Below are 23,724 nucleotides of genomic sequence, written 5' to 3'. Positions count from 1 at the left end.
TTATGTAGTAATTGAATGGTAAGATTATCCTAAGCAATTTGGATGAAGTTAAAATGCATTAAATAACTACGCCACAAAGTCTGCACATTTTAATTAAGTGACATTTGATGTCTGAGGACCATTTCCACAGCGACAATACATGATGTATTCATTATAACTGGATTGTGGGTGTTCAGCGTTCTGTGACAAACGTCTTTATAATAGGAAGCAAATAATTAAAATAACCTCAATTGGATTTGATTGTGGAGGGGTTAAACATGACAATAAGCTGATACCAAGTCATGCATGAACCCCCCCCAGGGAACACAGACCATATGAGGCTATAGACTAGCTGAACATACAGGCTGAATCCCAAATGGCACCCTATTTCCTACACATGCTGTATCTTCATTTAAACTAGTTTCATACAGCAGCAACAGTAAATGTGAGTTGTTATGTGGATTATTAATGAATGGACATTTTTTGTAGGGCATGATACATTTTTAATTAGGGCAAATCAAGTCTGACATTTCAAAGTGGAAATTACTAACTTTAGAAGCCTTTTTGAACCTTGAATACGATACAAGTTCCTGCAACAACTTGTATCGTATATGGCATCTGTATATAGCTACGGTAGTGCACTACTTTTGACCACAGCCCTCTAGTCAAAAGAAGTGCACTATATAGAGAATAGTCATTTGGGAGGCACAGTTTAATAAATGTTTTGTACAGAATGGTAGTATGGGTCAGAGGAGTCCACCGCATACATTATTAAACATATTGAAATAAAGACAAACGGGGTTTCCATTATTCAGGATCACTCTGAGACCTTTTCATTATGGCTGCTGTATTGACACTGGTGGAGTGTTTGAGGAGAAGAACAAACAAACATAGGCTTATAGCAGACACACACACACACACATACACACACACACACAAACATAGGCTTATAGCAGATACAAACACACACACACACTATTTTCATGTCAGTCCTTGTCACGTTGACAGGAAACATTACCTGTCACCATGGGAACGCGAGGATCGATGAAGCGGGCTCATGGTTGCGTCTTGGTGAGGGATTTAGGAAAATTAGAGAGAGAGGGGAGAGAGAAGAGAGAGGGGAGAGAGGAGAGAGAGGGGAGAGAGACATAGAGAGAGGAGAGAGAGAGAGGGGGGGAGAGAGAGAGGGGAGAGAGAGAGACAGAGAGAGAGAGAGAGGGGAGAGAGAGAGAGAGGAGAGAGAGCGATAGAGAGAGAGAGAGAGAGAGAGGGGAGAGAGAGAGAGGGGAGAGAGAGAGAGAGGAGAAGAGAGAGTTAAACAGAGTCAAACATTAATAATTAATCTACAAGGTGAGGGGCATACAGTATGTAACACGATAACACACACAGCATATACATCAGCTTAACTCTGTGTTGCTGCTGAGTCAAACCAATCCCTCTGAAGTTAGCTCTTCTTTCACTTTCCTTCCTAAGGATTACTCCGACATGCTGCTGATAGCTGGGACGAGCTGGGATAAACCCTCTGGATGGCTTACGTCACACTATAACACAGCTACATTCACTGTTTCATGAAAAGTCAAAGTAATGTTTTAGATCGCCAAAAAGTAAAAAAAATATAATTAAGTGTACAGATTATTGTATTGGATAATATACAAACGTTTTTTGAGAAAGATAATTTGAAAAATACAATTTTATTGAGTAAATGTATTTATTGGTTTCTTTTCATTTTGATAAGAGACAGAAATGCAATGAACCAAAGGTTATTTGTTGATGTAAAATCTAAATTTACCGATTTTAAGGTTACGTGAAGCCTTTGATAATCAACAAGCACTAAAGTGCCTCTCTGATTTGCTGTAAAAAAACACTCTGTGTAACTGAATGTGAATGTGTCAATCCTCAAACTAAATGGATGTGATGGGTTCTGAAATAAGAAGACAAAACATAAATTATCTTCTCTATCACACCTCTGCTTGTACTGTGTGTTCAATCTGTATATTATTCAAGAATCAATGAATATATATACCATTAATGTAAACGTCCAAAAATGTATGTACCAATCCCAGATTTCCCCTTTAACACAGTATAGCCACATTGTAATACAGGGAGGGGTCACCTCTCTATAACTGGATCATCCCCTGAATACTCGCTGCTGCCATCGGTGCTTTGAGACGAGCAGCGGTGGTGCCTGTAATTCATCAGTAATAGCTATGGTCTATCATGATGAAGTATTGTGCCTCGACACAATCCTGTCTCGGAGTTCTACGGACATCATGCACTGTCAACTGTGGGACTTTATTTAGACATGGGTGTGCCTTTCCAAATCATGTCCAATCAATTGAATTTACCACAAGTGGACTCCAATCAAGTTGTAGAAACATATCAAGGATGACCAATGGAAACAGGATGCACCTGAGCTCAATTTTGAGTCTCATAGCAAAGGGTCTGAATACTTATGTAAATAAGGTATTTCTGTTTTAGTTTTTTTTTTTAATTTGCACAAAAAACACAACAACCTGTTTTCATTTTGTCATTATGGTGTATTGTGTGTAGATTGATTAGGATTTGTATTTATTTAATCAATTTTAGAATAAGGCTGTAACGTAACAAAATGTGGAAAAAGTCAAGGGGTCTGAATACTTTCCGAAGCCGCTGTAGATATGAAGCCACCGCAGATGTGGCCCCTGGGGGGCGTGGCAGTCACAATAACTCAAAAATAACTCAAATGTAAATAAAAAGAAATCGTTTCCAGTCAATGTCTCTATAACAAGTTGCATCTCATCTTTCAGATGTAATTCGAACTGAGTTGATAGCCCATAGCATTCCAAAGTTAGAGCTAAAAGACTATTGGCACCGGTGCACAAATAGCCTATATAGCAAATCGGTGGCTATTTTTGGTAGTACTGGTATATCAGATTAGCTCAATCACCGATTTCTCAGCATCTGAGTACCACAGAAACACAACACTTTTAATGAATTACAGAACAATGTTCATGACGATTTGCTATGGATGAAATTGATCAAAATAACTGTTCAAAACATGAAAAACATACAGAAACATATATTTTTAAACATAGAATTTGTCCATAAATGTGTGAAATTTTTCTAAAATGTTTGTAAAATATGCTTATTTTGGGGATTTTAAACATTTGCTTTTGTTACTAAAGGTTAATAAAATAAAAAGTGTTACTGTTTGACAGAAAATGTATTTTTGCCATCATTTCCAGTTTGGGGTAAAAAAAAAAAGAAGACCCCTTTTGGTGCTTTTAGGGGTCGAAATATGTTGGTGCTTTTAGGGGTCGAAATATGTTGGTGCTTTTAGGGCTCTAAATATGTTGGTGCTTTTAGGGGTCGAAATATGTTGGTGCTTTTAGGAGTCGAAATATGTTGGTGCTTTTAGGGGTCGAAATATGTTGGTGCTTTTAGGGCTCTAAATATGTTGGTGCTTTTAGGGGTCGAAATATGTTGGTGCTTTTAGGGGTCGAAATATGTTGGTGCTTTTAGGGGTCGAAATATGTTGGTGCTTTTAGGGGTGGAAATATGTTGGTGCTTTTAGGGCTCGAAATATGTTGGTGCTTTTAGGGCTCTAAATATGTTGGTGCTTTTAAGGCTCGAAATATGTTGGTGCTTTTTGGGGTGGAAATATGTTGGTGCTTTTAGGGGTGTAAATATGTTGGTGCTTTTAGGTGTCTAAAAATGTTGGTGCTTTTAGGGCTCTAAATATGTTGGTGCTTTTAGGGCTCTAAATATGTTGGTGCTTTTAGGGGTCGAAATATGTTGATGCTTTTAGGGGTCGAAATATGTTGGTGCTTTTAGGGCTCTAAATATTTTGGTGCTTTTAGGGCTCTAAATATGTTGGTGCTTTTAGGGGTCGAAATATGTTGGTGCTTTTAGGGGTCGAAATATGTTGGTGCTTTTAGGGGTCGAAATATGTTGGTGCTTTTAGGGCTCGAAATATGTTGGTGCTTTTAGGGCTCTAAATATGTTGGTGCTTTTAAGGCTCGAAATATGTTGGTGCTTTTTGGGGTGGAAATATGTTGGTGCTTTTAGGGGTCAAAATATGTTGGTGCTTTTAGGTGTCTAAAAATGTTGGTGCTTTTAGGGCTCTAAATATGTTGGTGCTTTTAGGGCTCTAAATATGTTGGTGCTTTTAGGGGTCGAAATATGTTGATGCTTTTAGGGCTCGAAATATGTTGGTGCTTTTAGTGGTCGAAATATGTTGGTGCTTTTAGGGGTCGAAATATGTTGGTGCTTTTAGGGCTCGAAATATGTTGGTGCTTTTAGGGCTCGAAATATGTTGGTGCTTTTAGGGGTCGAAATATGTTGGTGCTTTTAGGGGTCGAAATATGTTGATGCTTTTAGGGCTCTAAATATGTTGGTGCTTTTAAGGCTCGAAATAGGTTGGTGCTTTTAGGGCTCAAAATATGTTGGTGCTTTTTGGGGTGGAAATATGTTGGTGCTTTTAGGGCTCTAGATATTTTGGTGCTTTTAGGGCTCGAAATATGTTAGTGCTTTTAGGGGTCAAAATATGTTAGTGCTTTTAGGGGTCGAAATATGTTGGTGCTTTTAGGGCTCTAAATATTTTGGTGCTTTTAGTGGTCGAAATATGTTGGTGCTTTTAGGGGTCGAAATATGTTGGTGCTTTTAGGGCTCGAAATATGTTGGTGCTTTTAGGGCTCGAAATATGTTGGTGCTTTTAGGGGTCGAAATATGTTGATGCTTTTAGGGCTCTAATATGTTGGTGCTTTTAAGGCTCGAAATAGGTTGGTGCTTTTAGGGCTCAAAATATGTTGGTGCTTTTTGGGGTGGAAATATGTTGGTGCTTTTAGGGCTCTAGATATTTTGGTGCTTTTAGGGCTCGAAATATGTTAGTGCTTTTAGGGGTCAAAATATGTTAGTGCTTTTAGGGGTCGAAATATGTTGGTGCTTTTAGGGCTCTAAATATTTTGGTGCTTTTAGGGCTCTAAATATGTTGGTGCTTTTAGGGGTCGAAATATGTTGGTGCTTTTAGGGCTCGAAATATGTTTGTGCTTTTAGGGCTCGAAATATGTTGGTGCTTTTAAGGCTCAAAATATGTTGGTGCTTTTTGGGGTGGAAATATGTTGGTGCTTTTAGGGGTGTAAATATGTTGGTGCTTTTAGGGCTCGAAATATGTTCGTGCTTTTAGGGCTCGAAATATGTTGGCGCTTTTAGGGGTCAAAATATGTTAGTGCTTTTAGGGGTCGAAATATGTTGGTGCTTTTAGGGCTCGAAATATGTTGGTGCTTTTAAGGCTCAAAATATGTTGGTGCTTTTTGGGGTGGAAATATGTTGGTGCTTTTAGGGGTGTAAATATGTTGGTGCTTTTAAGGCTCGAAATATGTTGGTGCTTTTTGGGGTGGAAACAGCTGAAAGCTTTTAGGGTAAACAGCAGGCTTTTAGGCTCCGAAATATGTTCGTGCTTTTAGGGCTCCTAAATTGCTGCTGGGCGCTTTTAAGTCAAAATATGTTAGTGCTTAGGGCCGAAATACGTTGGTGCTTAGGCCCGGAATATGTTGGTGCTTTAAGGCTCAAAATATACAGCTTTTGGGGTGGAACATGTTATGCTTTAGGGTGTAATACACATGCTTACGGCTCAAATATGTTGGTGCTTTTGGGGGTGAACATGTTTGGTGCTTTTTGGGGTGGAAATATGTTGGTGCTTTTAGGGGTGGAAATATGTTGGTGCTTTTAGGGGTCGAAATATGTTGGTGCTTTTAGGGGTGGAAATATGTTGGTCCTTTTAGGGCTCGAAATATGTTGGTGCTTTTAAGGCTCAAAATATGTTGGTGCTTTTTGGGGTGGAAATATGTTGGTGCTTTTAGGGGTGGAAATATGTTGGTGCTTTTAGGGGTCGAAATATGTTGGTGCTTTTAGGGCTCTAAATATTTTTGTGCTTTTAGGGTTCATCTTTTTACCATGCCCAAAGTCCCAACTCCTTATCTGGAGCTCTCATACAGTACATTAAGTACAGAGGGAGCTCTCCAGTGCACACAGGTGGGTAATGACTATATGGTCCATCCCTGTAGACGGTCATCATGATAGAATGGGCAGGCTGGAGTGGCCTCATAACCCACAAGAAAAGGGCAATCAGTGAACACTATTGTAAATACAACCCATATTTATGTTTATTTATTTTCCCATTTGTACTTTAACTATTTGCACATTGGTACAACACTGTATATATACATAATATGACATTTGATATGTCTTTATTATTTTGGAACTTCTGAGTGTAATGTTTACTGTTAATATTTATTGTTTATTTCACTTTTGTTTACTATCTACTTCACTTGCTTTGGCAATGTTAACGTTTCCCAAGCCAATAAAGCCCTTACATTGATTTGAATAGAATTGAGAGAGAGAGAAATAGAGAAATAGAGAGAGAGAGAGAGAGAGAGAGAGAGATAATCCTCTGCATAATCATCAACAGCAGACTCGTACATTTCCTCAGTGAAAACAATGTACTGAGCAAATGTCAAATTGGCTTTTTACCAAATTACCTTAGGACAGAGCACGTATTCACCCTGCACACCCTAAATGACAAACAAACCAAAACAAAGGCAAAGTCTTCTCATGTTTTGTTGCATGAGGGTCTGCTATACAAATTGATGGAAAGCGGTGTTGGGGGAAAAACATACGACATTATAAAATAGGCTACATAACATTCCCACTTCCTTTACCCTGGTCAGAGGGCAAGAGGGGACAGGGCGCATTGGCTGTAGTTGTTATCAGTTGCCTAGTTGATCAGACTGAGAAATCGTCTCGTTTTCTTCCCATGTAGTTTAGGTGTAGGCTGCTGCAACATTTCTGTATAGAGTTCTTGCTTTTGTATGTCGGGAGTGATGTGTTATTACGTTTGCTAAATAAAAAATACCGGAGGACAGTGGAGCGGCGCGCGCTTTGCTAGATGACGTGCTTTGTGCCCGGCCTGCCTAACCTGTGATTTCTGTGAATCTGTTTGGTCAAGACACAGAACAGAACGCACAGAACCTCCAGCACTCCGATATAAAGGACAGATAGGCTTACATTGTGCATGAGATGACAAATCGAGTCTCGAGAGTCATACAGCTCAAGTCCAAGTTAAGTCACGAGTCATAGATGTCAGTCTGATCAACTAGGCAACTGATAACAACTACAGCCAATGGGTCCTGTCCGCTCTTGCCCTCTGGCCAGGGTAAAGGAAGTGGTAATGTTATGTACCCTATTTATAGCCCATTATTTGTGTCGATTGGCAAGTGTTTTTTCTTTTTGCCAAGTAAAGTCTCAAGTCGCAAAATACTCGAGTCCAAGTCACGTGACAATTCCACATATCAATTCAGTCCTTACCTGGCTCTATCGGTGTCCGCGGTCCCATCATCGTAAATACACGTCTTGTTTATTATAGAATATCTGCTGCACATTATCCATGCAGCCCCGGCTGTATCACACTGGTGGACGATGCCTTCCGATAAAAAAATAAACCTTGGCTTGAAACCTTATTCATTGATCGATTACATAAGAGGGGCGGGAAAGGGAAGCGACCCCTGCAGATGGCCCTTGAAGAGGGTCCAACGGAAAATGCACCCGTGAGGTAGAGAAATTCGAGCATTTTCTGGTCCTCATGGAGAAATTATGATTAACCTACACTAGGCGACATCCCGACAGTATTTTCCTTTTATCTTTCGATTTTACCAGGCTTCTGTTCTTTTTGAAAGACTACTTGAAGTTGACATTTTCTTTCAAAACAGAAACAACAGTCTCTACTTACGTTAAAATTTTCGTTAGAAAATATAACGTTTTCTTTGTAAAGAGATCAAACGCATTTCAAAGCAGATACAGTCAAGTGACAGCATCTCTGTGGTCCCTTCAGGATAGCATCATCCATGCCTTGTCTACTGTCACACAACAACTGGCCTCCTCCTCTGTCCCTGTGTAAGGGCTGTGTGGATGGAATGGATGGGATAACGCGCGTTCTCAGAATCCAACCAAAGCTCTTTGCCCACACCTCGCCATCTGCCGGACAACCTTGAAATTATGTTTAGCATCTTCTTCGAAATAGGCGTGTAATAAACAACAATTAGTAGACTGCACGGGGACGGGGGCGCCCTATAATTAAAACTATTTTAACAGAATATGGCGTTTAAGAGACGCATGCGACTTTCTCCTAAATGTGTGTTTTAATTTGAACTCATCATAATTTCTACAGAAAGCTTGCCTGTCGGGAATTATATGACTCACATTCAAGGGAAGGTTGTAGGCTACTGTAGATAGTTGGCTTTCTGGGGTTATTATAGCGAGGTGCACTTTATCACTCAAGAGTCCTCTGGTGGCTTTGAGGAGATTGTAGCTCTACCTTCTCTGAGATTTAAGTGATTTCTTTGTTTACACTGCAGCTAATTTTGGAATAACACTGACCTAGAATTGTTGTGTTTGTATAACAGTATGTTGCATTGGCCTACATGTTGATGTTTGTAAATGTTTGACTGCATCTCAAAGCTCAATAATCAAACACTATTTACAAATAGTACAACTGTTTTTGAATTTCAACAATAAATCACAATAATTTATGTCCTTTGGTCAAACATTTTGAAATGAAAACACAAGAAAAGAAATGGCACCCCAATAAATAAACACTTATGTAGGCTACATGCAAAACACCAGACAATGCCACTAGCCTAATTCTTAGAAATTACATTTCTATTAGCTATGATTCTATATACCTTCAACCATTATGTCTTCAGCAACTGGTTGTTTATATATTCCCTTTAAATTTAAGAAGATATTCATGTTCTGTGCAGAGAGCAGTCACAGAGAAAACCCTTCAGAAAACAGTAGAAATGCTCACCAGCTGCTAACATGAGTTGAAATGCTGGATGTTTTGTCACTGCTCTGGGGGCAACTGCTTTGCTGCTTCCAGCTTCATTACTTTCAAAGGGTCTAAACCACTCAGAACTTTCCCAAACATTCAGTCATCAGTTAATTTATCTCCCTTTAAAATCTATTTTTCCCACAGATTTGGTTCTCTCCTGGTTGCAGTTGTTATAATCTGATCAGGGACATTGTTTTCTTTGCCTTTGGCAGGAGTTTTGACATTGGTAAGTGTTACTACAACAGGCAACTATATCTACTACTATCAAAAATCTGATCTACTGTAAAAACACAACGGCACTCATGATGACCGTCAAGCCCATTTCACATGTCGCCTTAAAAGGAAATCCTGAATCACATCCTTTAACCTTTTTTCATCCAGCCACTTCCCTCATAGGATGCGTCCCAAACAGCCACGTGAACCTATTCATTATAGTGCACTACTTTTGGCGAGGGCTCATAGGGGTGTGGTCACAGTATACAGTATAGGGAACAGGGTGCCGTTTGGGACGCAGACAAATACTTCCTAAATGACCTTTCTCTTTTCTCAATCTTCCTTCTCAACCTTCTTTTTCTATTCTCAGTCTTCGGGGGAAAAACCCTCAACCCCTCTTGACCCTGCCACTTCCGTCCACACTCATCACACACTGATCAATAAAGTACCTCTGAAGAAACGTAATACTACTTACAGTTCTCTATGGTGCCGTTGAACAAATGGCATACAGCTTCCACTGTGTTTCTTACATAGAGGCTTCCTGCCCATAGGGGGCACAAGGGCACGTACCCCCTCAGATATTTGTTTTTAAAAAAATACTTTTAAAATGTTTTATTTCTTTTTTATTCATTTTTCATATGTTAAAATAATTACAAAACTCAATTTTTAAGCCCACATTTTATCATAATTATTTATAAAAATATCTGTCAGTGGTATTTTGTGGTGGGGGAACACTGACTGGACCAGGTAAAGATGATCCCCTCCCCCCCTATTCTCCCTAGTAAGTGGTTCCTTCCAAGGTGCACCACGGAGCAAAGATATGCTAGGCAGGACACTAGATACTCTAGTGCGTGCAGACAGTATGGTCAGTAGAGGAGGAGAGAGAATGTCGAGTGACACCCACAGCGTTTTATTTCATTTTAGCTAACAGTGATGGGAAGGACTCACAGGAGGTATGCTTGTAAATTAATTTAATCAAGCGATGTACCCTGTTGATTCCTTTTTTAAGTTGGCTTTAGCTAGACAGCAAGCTACGTTCCCAATCTCCCAACCTCATAACTAGCTACCAAGTCATTTCAGGCTATCAATCAAGTTAGAGTAGCTAGCTTGTCTAACTATGTCAGCTGGCATGCCTGCTGACAAGGTTGCTAGACTTTAGAAAATACTGAAATTGCTTGAATCTTTGGGTTATGATACTATATACCAGTGTGGCAGTTGTACTAAACTCCTAAGGCATAGACGTTATTAAAGAATCAGTGCATCATTAATTAAAATGACAATTGAACAGGTAAAGATGTATGCTTAGATAACCTTTTTGCAGAAAAATAATCTTATTTTATTTTTATTTTTTTTTACATAGAATTAGGCATTATAATTATGGCTCTAGATTGCAGGAGCAAGCTGTTTCAGGTGTTTGAAAAATGCAAAATTCTCCAACTAGACAACGCCCCCTCCATCCTCATGTACTTCGTGCCCCCTCTAAAATAATGTGTGTATGACGCCCCTGGTCCATAGTTTCATAGTTCAGGTCTCGCTTAGGAAATACTTCCTGGTTAAATAAAGGTTAAATAAATAGCCATATATGTTTACATACCATACGGGGGATTACAGTACGATTTCGACTTGGACATACACAGTATACAAATCTATATCATAAATCCATATTCTATTGTCCAGCAACGTTATTATCTCCAGTTACAGGCTGTAACCATGTTTGGTCTTCAACATGGCAACGTGGCCTCCCGGATGCTTGGTCTTCATGCTTCCAAAGTGTCTGCAAACAGATCATGGAGAAGAACATATTATTCTCTGAAACTAATACCCAAATAAATATTATTGGACTAAATACATAAAAATACATGAGATTCTCTTTCATAAGAACTTGGCTGACGATAAGCCTAAGAAGAGATTGTGAGAGTAGACTATGCAAACACCACATTCTTACAAGGCAGTTCCAGTGCACAACTATAATATGGACCGTAGTTACAGTCTTTATCTTCTACATTTTTCAAAGTAAAGCATCATCTTTGATCATATTGGTTGTGCACAGCCTATCCCACATTTCCCCATCCCACATCGAATGTGACATACCTCCATGTGTTTGACTCATGGTTGTAGAATTCTATTGTTTTCAGATTGGTGATGCCATCAGAGCCTCCCACAGCCAACAACGACCCGTTGAACACAATCAGAGACATCTGAAAGAGGTGGACAGGAGAGGAGTGACATTGAGCTACAAGAGCTAATGTGAAAGGTTGACTCCACAAGATGGTATCATAATAAACAATGGGCAACTTCCCACATGCAGACCAACATTATCAGTAACCAAATCTGACTGGAGTGGCATTACTGGCTCTTCGAAAGGCTGTGTGCCAACAGCCAATTATGTCAGTCTCTTGAGATTTGGTTGATGTTGATGTTGGAAGTGATCTGACCAATAGGGTGGCCAGAAAGGGTGTGCGTGACCAATAACTTGCGTTGTTTCTCTTGCATCTCATGCGTTTGACGGGGGAAACGCATGAGACAGACAGATTACGAAACAGAAGGTCCACGAAACAGATAGACCACGAAACAGATAGACCACGAAACAGATAGACCACGAAACAGATAGACCATGAAACAGATAGACCACGAAACAGATAGACCACGAAACAGATAGACCACGAAACAGATAGACCATGAAACAGATAGACCACGAAACAGATAGACCATGAAACAGATAGACCATGAAACAGATAGACCACGAAACAGATAGACCACGAAACAGATAGACCACGAAACAGATAGACCACGAAACAGATAGACCATGAAACAGATAGACCATGAAACAGATAGACCATGAAACAGATAGACCACGAAACAGTGATGGCACCAATCATATTATTGTTGTTTTCTTCATCTGATTCTGGGTAGTGGGCTAAATCTCACTGAAATAGATTTACAAACAGGTTACTGGGTTCTTACTGGATTCTTACTGGTTACTGTAAACTATGCTGTCATATTCCTGTGTTATTTCTAGCAAAACCCCTAGTGACTGGGTTTTACAAACGCTGAAAAGGTTATGGGAAATTTTCCTGACTTTCTCTTCTTACAGACGGAAATATGCACTGACAACTGGCAGCACATCATAACCCTCCCGAGTTTAGCATTGGCTGATTCCAGGGGCCCAAGCCCCTGGAGTGTGTGTACTGTGTGTGTGTGTACTGTGTGTGTGTGTGTACTGTGTGTGTGTGTGTTGGTACCAGACAAAAAGGTCACATCATTGTTATGCATGACCAAAACTATGCAACATTTTGAAGAGTTGGTGTCAAAGTCAATGAATTCCTCTGGATAGCAAAAAATACAAAGAAACGTCTACAACCTCAGAATGTATAGGCCTTATACTGGAAGTAGGATCAGGAGTTTTTCTGACCACATGACCTCACCAGGACAAACTCTGGGCCTCCCTATAACATTTACATTTACGTCATTTAGCAGACGCTCTTATCCAGAGCGACTTACAAATTGGTGCATTCACCTTATAGCCAGTGGGATAACCACTTTACAATATGTTTTTTTTTCTTCTTTTTTTTTGGGGGGGTAGAAGGATTACTTTATCCTATCCCAGGTATTCCTTAAAGAGGTGGGGTTTCAAGTGTCTCCGGAAGGTGGTGAGTGACTCCGCTGTCCTGGCGTCGTGAGGGAGCTTGTTCCACCATTGGGGTGCCAGAGCAGCGAACAGTTTTGACTGGGCTGAGCGGGAACTGTGCTTCCGCAGAGGTAGGGGGGCCAGCAGGCCAGAGGTGGATGAACGCAATGCCCTCGTTTGGGTGTAGGGACTGATCAGAGCCTGAAGGTACGGAGGTGCCGTTCCCCTCACAGCTCCGTAGGCAAGCACCATGGTCTTGTAGCAGATGCGAGCTTCAACTGGAAGCCAGTGGAGTGTGCGGAGGAGCGGAGTGACGTGAGAGAACTTGGGAAGGTTGAACACCAGACGGGCTGCGGCATTCTGGATGAGTTGTAGGGGTTTAATGGCAAGATAATATAATAATAATATGCCATTTAGCAGACGCTTTTATCCAAAGCGACTTACAGTCATGCGTGCATACATTTTTACGTATGGGTGGTCCTGGGGATCAAACCCACTACCCTGGCGTTACAAGCGCCATGCTCTACCAACTGAGCTACAGAGGACCACAAGATGGCCAGAGATCAGATTTCCATAGAGCTCTGGAGCACAGACACAGATGAACCATAGATTCTGTCCTAATGCGGTACAGGGCAGCCGGAAAACGTGTGGCGAGGCGGCATTTGCCACAGCACTTTGATTTAGTTTAATAAAATATATTGAAGGAAAGCGTTAAAAAGAGGGGCAAAGTGCTGATTTACCTCATGATGTGTCAACTCGAGTACAATTTCTCTCTCCACATCTGAATGCCCTGCAGGCTCTTTGTGTGTCTTAACCAATCAGATTCACGGAAATCGCAGGATGCGCACAATGCACAAAGCTCAAGGCATGCTCTCCACTTTCCTCCGGTATTTATTTAGCAAGCCTGGTAACACATCACTCCCGACAGACACAAGCAAAAACTCTTACATAAATGTAGCAGCCTAAACACCTAAACACTAGCCATCTGACATGCTGTGTTGCATGGAAACAATACTATTTTTCAGTCTGGTTGACTGCAGGCTACTGACAACAGCAGCTGCATAGTCTAGCCCGGCTATGCGCCCTGTCCCTCTGGTCAGGATAAACGAAGGGGTAACGTTGTGTATTTATAGCCATTTGTTTGTGAGAAAATATGAATGGGATCAAATTTGGTTTATTTTCAAACTTGGCCTGACTAGTGTGAGAGATTTATTATTTTTATAATTGATGGGATGACTAACTTAGAAGGAATGCATTCTTGACTGGGCTAATGTAGGTTGTGACACCTGGCAAGCTGTGATTGATGTGAAGAGCTGTTTTAGGGTAAAGTGAGATAGGGATTTGTGTCTCCAGATACTGGAATATACTGGTTCTTTGTGATCTGTGAACCTTCCTTGGACGTAGGAATGGTGTCTAAGGGAGCTGGCTCTTCTCACTATGACAGGTTGTTATGATATGGACTTATGCCTGGCAAGAGGGGTGCATCAACGGATAGGCTGAGTAAGTCTAAACCACGCTCAAGTCTTTGCTCTGATTGGCCAACAGAGAGGTGGGAAACTCTCTCTCTGTCAGAGTATTTGAGCAACAATCTAGAACAATGGATTAGTTCTCTGGGGTGCCCTGCGAGGTATTTCAGAGAGCCCGTATATACGAAACATCATATTTACCATTGAAGGTTTTTGCATTAATTAAAATAACTAGTATATCTTAGAAGTCGTGTTGACCTCTTTTGTTCCTAATGCCAGATTTGAATTGACGCAACTTTGACACTACCTAGACTTTTTCAATCTGATATTATTAACTGGAATTATTAATCAATAAACACAGTAGCTGACATAGACTGTGAGTTAATGTTTTATTAGGCCTGCAGTTGCATAGGGCAGGACTACACGATGCAGACCTGCATAAAGCAAGCTCAGCCTTGTGCGTTTTATTGTCCAATGATCATGTTGCTTTCTCTGTGTCTGTGTATAGGAAACCCCCCTATTCCTTCTTTAAAATATAATTCATATGAACAAGTACATGATTGCTGCAGTTTGACAGGGCATTCATCCTCCCCAAGACCAGGAGTTTTTCAGGAGTTTTTTTAAACCATGTGACCTGATTAAAAAAACTCCGGTCTAATCATAGCCCATATTAAACCTTTTTACAACAGATTAATCACGTATATACCATATCAGGTCCAGAGTTTTACCTGGTTAGGTCACCAGATCAGGAAGAACTACGGCCACACCACTCTGGAGCCTGAGGTGCCACCTCTGATGTGGTACATTGAGTATGGTAAGCCTCTCTGTTAGCTTAATGTGTTATTCAGACCTGTGTTCATGGGTGCGTCTCCATCGTTGCCTCCAATCACGTATAGCTGACCATCCATCACAGCAGCCGTTGCCACAGAACGCCGACTCAGCATCGGGGCCCGCTTTATCCAGCTGTTCATTATGGGATTATATCTGGTGGAATACAAAGAATATACAAACATCTGTTTCCAGAACAAAACTAAGATTTAATCAAATGTGTTTAACCTATCTTCCTTCATAAGATCACTAGTTAAACAGAGATACCGAAACTATGTCTGAATACTCATTCAATTCTCTCTTTCCTCTGTCCATCATGACATGTAATAACAATAATTAGGTGGGTGGTTATATTTGACCTGTTTCACACAGTGTGAATTGGAAATGTGTTTTTGCATATCCCAACTCCCCCTGAGACACCCTTGGAGAGTGGGGTCACGGCCAGGGTCAGCCATTATCAACGGCGACCCTGGAGCAATTAGGGTTAAGTGCCTTTCTCAAGGACACGTTGATATATTTTTTTCAGTTTGTCGGCTCGGGGATTCGAACTAGCGACATTTCGGTTACTGGCCTAACATTCTAATCACTAGGCTAAGTGCCACCTGTCAAAAAGCCTATCAAAGGTCAACAGGTCAAACTTGGTTATCTTGCTGTCACCTTCAGTATTCAGGTAATTCACAGAAAACCGGAAGCGTCTAAATGCTCTTTAGATGCTTCCGGTTAGATGGACCATAGATGGACCTTTGTCATGATTTATCTATCTCAACCACAATGCAACCACTGATGAGAACATGGCCTTACCTCTCAACAGTGTTGGTGCAGACCATGCCGTCGTATCCACCGAGGGCGTACAGATATCCCTCCATCTCCACCAGACACACTCCGCTGCGGGGGCTGCTCAGGGGGGCCACGTCGTTACTCCAGGTGTTGGTCTCTGGGTCGTACCTGCAAGGGGGAGAGGAACACAGGACTGATGGTTGCTGATAATGGGCCTCTGTACGCCTATGTAGATATACCATTAAAAATCAGCCATTTCCAGCTACAATAGCCATTTACAACATTAACAATGTCTACACTGTATTTCTGACCAATGTGATGTTATTTTAATGGACATAAAAAATGATTTTCTTTCAAAAACAAGGACATTTCTAAGTGACCCCAAACTTTTGAATGGTAGTGTATATCAGTGATTACCTATGACCATCTACACTACCGGTCAAAAGTTTTAGAACACCTACTTTGTAGAATAATAGTGAAGACATCAAAACTATGAAATAACACATATGGAATCATGTAGTAACTAAAAAATATATTTTATATTTGAGATTCTTCAAATTGCCACCGTTTGCCTAAATGACAGCTTTGCACACTCTTGGCATTCGCTCAACCAGCTTCACCTGGAATGCTTTTCCAACAGTCTTGAAGGAGTTCCCACATATGCTGAGCACTTGTTGGCTGCTTTTCCTTCACTCTGCGGTTCGACTCATCCCAAACCATCTCAATTTGGCTGAGGTTGGGGGATTGTGGAGGCCACGTCATCTGATGCAGCACTCCATCAATCTCCTTCTTGGTAAAATAGCCCTTACACAGCCTGGAGGTGTGTTGGGTCATTGTCCTGTTGAAAAACAAATTATAGTCCCACTAAGCCCAAACCAGATGGGATGGCATATCGCTGCAGAATGCTGTGGTAGCCATGCTGTTTAAGTGTGCCTTGAATTCTAAATAAATCACAGACAGTGTCACCAGCAAAGCACCCCCACACCATAACACCTCCTCCATGCTTTACGGTGGGAAATACACATGCGGAGATCATCCGTTCACCCACATGGCATCTCACAAAGACACAACGGTTGGAACCAACAATCTCCAATTTGGACTCCAGACCAAAGGACACATTTCCTCCTGTCTAATGTCCATTGCTCGTGTTTCTTGGCCCAAGCAAGGCTCTTCTTCTTATTGGTGTCCTTTAGTAGTGGTTTCTTTGCAGCAATTCAAACATGAAGGCCTGATTCATGCAGTCTCATCTGAACAGTTGATGTTGAGATGTGTCTGTGACTTGAACTCTGTGAATTTCTGAGGCTAGTAACTCTAATGAACTTATCCTCTGCAGCAGAGGTAATTCTGGGTCTTCCATTCCTATGGCGGTCCTCTTGAGAGCCAGTTTCATCATACCGCTTGATGGTTTTTGCGACTGCACTTGAAGAAACTTTCAAAGTTCTTGACATTTTCCGTATTGACTGACCTTCATGTCTTAAAGAAATGATGGACTGTCATTGCTCTTTGCTTCTTTGAGCTGTTCTTGCCATAATATGGACTTGGTCTTTTACCAAATAGGGCTATCTTCTCTATACCCCCTTTACCTTGTCAGAACACAACTGATTGGCTCAAACGTATTAAGAAGGAAATAAATTCCACAAATTAACTTTTAAGAAGGCACACCTGTTAATTGAAATGCATTCCAGGTGACTACCTCATGAAGCTGGTTGAGAGAATGCCAAGAGTGTGCAAAGCTGTCATCAAGGCAAAGGGTGGCTATTTGAAGAATCTCAAATATAATATATATTTTGATTAGTTTAACATTTTTGTGGTTACTACATGATTCCATATGTGTTATTTCATAGTTTTGATGTCTTCACTATTATTCTACAGTGTAGAAAATAGTAAAAATAAAGAAAAACCCTTGAATGATTAGGTGTTCTAAAACTTTTGTCAGTAGTGTACAGTGGGGGAAAAAAGTATTTAGTCAGCCACCAATTGTGCAAGTTCTCCCACTTAAAAAGATGAGAGAGGCCTGTAATTTTCTTCATAGGTACACGTCAACTATGACAGACAAAATGAGAATTGTTTTCTCCAGAAAATCACATTGTAGGATTTTTTATGAATTTATTTGCGAATTATGGTGGAAAATAAGTATTTGGTCAATAACAAAAGTTTCTCAATACTTTGTTATATACCCTTTGTTGGCAATGACACAGGTCAAACGTTTTCTGTAAGTCTTCACAAGGTTTTCACACACTGTTGCTGGTATTTTGGCCCATTCCTCCATGCAGATCTCCTATAGAACAGTGATGTTTTGGGGCTGTCGCTGGGCAACACGGACTTTCAACTCCCTCCAAAGATTTTCTATGGGGTTGAGATCTGGAGACTGGCTAGGCCACTCCAGGACCTTGAAATGCTTCTTACGAAGCCACTCCTTCGTTGCCCGGGCGGTGTGTTTGGGATCATTGTCATGCTGAAAGACCCAGCCACGTTTCATCTTCAATGCCCTTGCTGATGGAAGGAGGTTTTCACTCAAAATCTCACGATACATGGCACCATTCATTCTTTCCTTTACACGGATCAGTCGTCCTGGTCCCTTTGCAGAAAAACAGCCCCAAAGGATGATGTTTCCACCCCCATGCTTCACAGTAGGTATGGTGTTCTTTGGATGCAACTCGGCATTCTTTGTCCTCCAAACACGACGAGTTGAGTTTTTACCAAAAAGTTATATTTTGGTTTCATCTGACCATATGACATTCTCCCAATCCTCTTCTGGATCATCCAAATGCACTCTAGCAAACTTCAGACGGGCCTGGACATGTACTGGCTTAAGCAGGGGGACACGTCTGGCACTGCAGGATTTGAGTCCCTGGCGGCGTAGTGTGTTACTGATGGTAGGCTTTGTTACTTTGGTCCCAGCTCTCTGCAGGTCATTCACTAGGTCCCCCCGTGTGGTTCTGGGATTTTTGCTCACCGTTCTTGTGATCATTTTGACCCCACGGGGTGAGATCTTGTATGTCTTCCATTTCCTAATAATTGCTCCCACAGTTGATTTCTTCAAACCAAGCTGCTTACCTATTGCAGATTCAGTCTTCCCAGCCTGGTGCAGGTCTACAATTTTGTTTCTGGTGTCCTTTGACAGCTCTTTGGTCTTGGCCATAGTGGAGTTTGGAGTGTGACTGTTTGAGGTTGTGGACAGGTGTCTTTTATACTGATAACAAGTTCAAACAGGTGCCATTAATACAGGTAACGAGTGGAGGACAGAGGAGCCTCTTAAAGAAGAAGTTACAGGTCTGTGAGAGCCAGAAATCTTGCTTGTTTGTAGATGACCAAATACTTATTTTCCACCATAATTTGCAAATAAATTCATTAAAAATCCTACAATGTGATTTTCTGGAATTTTTTTTCTCAATTTGTCTGTCATAGTTGACATGTACCTATGATGAAAATTACAGGCCTCTCTCATCTTTTTAAATGGGAGAACTTGCACAATTGGTGGCTGACTAAATACTTTTTTCCCCCCACTGTATATCAATGTAATACCTATCACCATCTTTTTATCAATGTATTACCAATCACTATCTATGTCAATCTAATACGAAAATACAGAAATCTGGCTTGAGCTGTGTGCTTTTTCATAGGGAGAGTAAGGATAAATCCCCAAGACACTATCTTAGGCATGGTATGAGGACAGGCAAATCAAACCAATCAATGAAGATCAGTGGTCACATAAATGACTTAAATGCTCTACTGCAGAAGTGCCAACAAGAGTAATTCCTCGATTGGTGAAAAAATGTGACATAGCAAATCATAGATTGAGCATGACATCAGTTAATAGAGTGGAAGTATCACAGACTGCCCCCAGAGAGACGTGTTCTCCCTCCTGCAGGTCCCAAATAGGACACTCAGTGTGGGACCTAATCAAATGATGAGATACCTGAGAGCCCAGGGCACGTCTGGCTCTCTGCTGCTGTCTGGTGCTGTCTGCTCTCCCATCAGACAGACACCGACAACGAAAGGTTTTGCTCTGAGGGAACGCAAGCAGTAAAGGGTTGTCTGTAATCTCTAGGGGTTGGAGGAGCAGAGAGTGGAAGTACTATTCAGCAGACTAGTATCCTAATTCTCTTTCATTTATACTGAAATGTGCAGTCATGCACTCCTCCCCAAGAGTACAATTTGCTGCATGCTATTGAGGAAGAGAATTGTCTTTTCAGACCGACGTGTGTTTGACAACAGCTGATAATGAGATAAGGGTACACGCTGTAGCCACATTAACGAATGACGGGAAATGACGCAATTGCCCATCAGATGAGGCATTCTCAGAATGGGTGAACATACACACTAAAAAAAAGTTATTTGGGGAAGGGTGATGGTTCTATGTGAAACTATACTGACCCCAAAAAACATGTGAGCCCTTCAATGGTTCTTTGCAGTTCACAAAGGGGTTCTTTCCTCTTTTAGTGATAATTAAAATATAGGGGCGGTGACTCGTTGAGTAGTAGGTGCACAGCTCTTTTTGTACAACCCTGAGTGTCATTCCAATTAATCTAATCTGTTGTTTTATGCTATTACATGTCATATATATATATATATATGACTATGGCCAGTGACGGTTCTTGTGAAATACTCACGTGTGGTCTTGTGTCAATTGAGAACGGTTTATTAAGTCAGTAGTTATCAGTTCTTTCCTCAGGGACCCCCAGCCATTCCAGAGCTAGCACACCTGATTCAACTGGTTAGTAAACACAACAAGAAAACCTATGGAATAATAACTATATAATATGGCTATTAAACCAGAATAAAAACAACTTTGATTCTACAAAGAGATTGAGAAAGGTTCTTTATAGAACCATACAGGTTCCATTTAGAACATTATGAGCATGGTTCTTTATAGAACCTTCAAAAAAAGGTTCCATGTAGAACCAAAAAGTTTTCTTCTATGGTTACAAGCCAAATAATCTTTATTTGGCACTATATAGAACCATTTGTTTTTAGTGTGTAGTATGTACAGTATGTTGATATTTGTTGCATACATTTTTTACTAAACAGAACGTTCTAAATAGTATGTTGTACGATTAGTACACAGTATGTGGTTTAACTAAGTATTAGGCAAGACAGATTTCGGCCAGATACTTGTAGAGATATACTGTAGCCTAGGGTTTGAGACACTGAGAAGTCTGCCGGGTCTAAGACCAAAAAGGTGATGAGTGCGTGCGATACTGCAGAAGTTGAGAAGTGCTGGATGTTTCTAGACAACGTAATGTTATCCACACCCCTCACCCCCCATGCCCTACCATGCAGTGTCCTCCCTCCCCACCCTCACCCCCCCATGCCCAACCATAAAGAGTCCTCCCTCCCAACCCCTCACCCCCATGCCCAACCATGCAGAGTCCTCCCTCCCTCCCTCCCTCCCTCCCCACCCATCACCCCCCATGCCCAACCATAAAGAGTCCTCCCTCCCTCCCAACCCCTCACCCCCAATGCCCAACCATGCAGCGTCCTCCCTCCCCACCCTCACCCCCCCATGCCCAACCATAAAGAGTCCTCCCTCCCTCCCAACCCCTCACCCCCCATGCCCAACCATGCAGAGTCATCCCTCCCTCCCTCCCTCCCCACCCATCACCCCCCATGCCCCACCATACATAGTCCTCCCTCCCTCCCTCCCCACCCCTCACCCCCCATGTCCCACCATACATAGTCCTCCCTCCCCACCCCTCCCCACCCCTGACCCCCCCATGCCCCACCATGCAGAGTCCTCCCTCCCCACCCCTCACCCCCCCACCATGCAGAGGTCTCCCTCCCTCCCCAGTATCAGCACTCAGCACTGACAGCGCTGGGCCTCAGGGTGCTGATTAAGAGGCCTGTCAGCCTGTCCCCACATCCATCATGGATCCATCATATCCATCACCATCACACCTCAATCCTGGGGAATGCTCTCTGCCTGCTTGGACCACCACCCCCCCAACCCAGTCCCCCCTGCCTAGACCCCCAGCCTCCTCTCCCTAGACCCCCAGCAGTGAATGCCTGTCAGCCCTGAGCCTCTGACCAGACCCCCGACAGACCCGACACTCACCACCACAACGCCCCGTTCACACACTCACTCTGACACACAGCGTGGGATGGATATTTCTCATACAGCACTATAACTGTGACCCTCTGAAATAGGAATTAAAACTAAAGCCTTACCAACAGTTCTATGGGCAGCCATCTTGAAACGCCCTTACTTCTCCACACTGCTTTTGCAGGTGACACCATCAGACCCGCCCACCGTGTAGATATTCCCGCCCAGGCCGCACACAGCCACGTTACCACGGTGATTGATCATGGAGGCCATGTTCTTCCACTCATTCTCCAGGGGGCAGAACCGTTCCACCGGGCAGGACGGGTCCTCCTGGGTCCAGCCGCCCACTGTAGGTAGAAACAGCCATTGATGTGAAGGTGTAGGTTACTTTATTGACAGGCCTGTATTTATCTGGTACTATTTAGACTCATAATTAGAATAGTAATGACTTTTTTAATGATTGCTCCTCTGTTTCTTTATGATGTATTATTAGCAGTACTGTATACAATATAATTTGGTCTATATTCAATCCCACAATTAAGAGGACTACTCACAACCCACTATGCAAAAACTGGTTGAATCAACGTTGTTTCCACGTCATTTCAACCCCAAAAATGTGATGACGTTAAATCAACGTGGAAAACTGATTGAATTTGGAAAAGGTCATCAACGTAATGGAATTTTGTCTTTTTTTCACAAACTTTTAACCTAAATCCAATGACATGGTGAAATGTTTTGTTGATTTCACATTGAATTCACGTTAGTTGACAACTCAACCAAATGTAAATCAAAACTAGACGTTGAACTGATGTCTGTGCCCAGTGGGAGGTCTCACTCACTTACTACTGCCAATAACCATTTTACCCAGGATATCTAAAGCACTTTGCATTTTCAAAAACACCAAGTTTATTTTAGCTTATCATTCACACCCATAAGCGGACACTGTGTACCTCAGCCCTACAGTCACACCCCAAAATACCAGTCCTTAATGTCTGAGGTTAGGGAGAATGTATGGACATGTCACCCTCCTCTCCCTCAGGAGAGACGTGTAACTGTAGGGCTGAGGTACACAGTGTGTTGTTCCTCCATGTCAAGTGAGGTCATGAGTGCCTGCACCCAGCAAAAAACTGTAGATAAAGCTGTATGCATAAGCTGCAGTGTTTACCCCCGCACCCCCCAATTTTTTTAATTTTTATTGCAGACTGGAGTTCAGTTTAGAGATATATGGAGCACAAGATAAAATAGAAGTGTGTTCTCGCTTAATCTTTATATTTACTGAATTCAATATATTCCAGCCAGCGAACATATCAACCATTGATTTAATCTAAAATGTGCTATAGAGCAATGGACAGCCAACAATCTGCCAATTTGAAGGCAATTTCCCCAACATTCACTGAGATTAGTAAATGCTGCGTATGTTGGCTCACGCTTTTAAACCTTTTAAAGTCAAAAGCAATATTCTGCTTCACCACCTTGGACTAAATCCCATCCTAAGTGTCAAACTGAATCTAATAAGCTTTGGCTTGCACTCATATGAACCTATCTGTGAAACACTCAAATTGCACACTCAAATTGTCAGGTCATACATTGACACAAACATACCTGTAAATATTGCTTGGCATTCACCTTCTCCTTTAGAGATACGCGACGGCATTATACATAACGTTCGGCATGGTACCTAAAACTTACTGCACTGTATGGCAGAGTAACTGACCACGTAGGTTGAACAAAGATGAGCACATCTTTAAGGGGAAGTTACTGACCCATGTACATGATGTCGTTGAACACATCTGTAGGGGGAGTTTGGAGTGTTGTCTACGCAGGGACATGGGGCTCGGGATACCATGGCGACCACTGACCCCCCCTTGTCAAGGGCCTCCCTGACACACGCACGCACGCGTGCACACACACACACACACACACA

General features: G+C 41.8%; 1 protein-coding gene and 1 long non-coding RNA gene across 6 annotated transcripts in view; both read right to left on the bottom strand.

Annotated features, from left to right (window-relative positions):
* The window catches only part of LOC121558072 (potassium channel subfamily T member 1-like), a 159,343-nt gene extending 151,442 nt beyond the window's left edge, over positions 1–7,901 (bottom strand). For all 5 annotated transcript variants that reach the window (XM_041871552.2, XM_041871554.2, XM_041871553.2 and 2 more), the window contains exons 1-2: positions 7,324–7,901; positions 998–1,046 (exon numbers count right to left, since the gene is read on the bottom strand). In XM_041871552.2, coding sequence (XP_041727486.2) covers positions 998–1,046; positions 7,324–7,354 — 80 coding nt within the window. In that variant the 5' untranslated portion in view covers positions 7,355–7,901. The remainder of the gene's footprint in view (positions 1–997; positions 1,047–7,323) is intronic.
* A 2,610-nt stretch (positions 7,902–10,511) lies between these two features.
* On the bottom strand, positions 10,512–15,129 carry LOC121558069. The gene is made up of 3 exons (XR_005998458.1): positions 15,003–15,129; positions 11,150–11,256; positions 10,512–10,832 (listed from the first exon to the last, which is right to left on the bottom strand). It is a non-coding gene; the product is annotated as an uncharacterized LOC121558069 (long non-coding RNA).
* Positions 15,130–23,724: the final 8,595 nt, after the last annotated feature.

This window comes from Coregonus clupeaformis, chromosome 18, assembly GCF_020615455.1.
Source record: "Coregonus clupeaformis isolate EN_2021a chromosome 18, ASM2061545v1, whole genome shotgun sequence".
Classification (NCBI taxonomy): domain Eukaryota; kingdom Metazoa; phylum Chordata; class Actinopteri; order Salmoniformes; family Salmonidae; genus Coregonus; species Coregonus clupeaformis.
The sequence above is the reverse complement of the archived record's forward strand: the minus strand, read 5'-3'. Positions and strand labels throughout refer to the sequence as shown.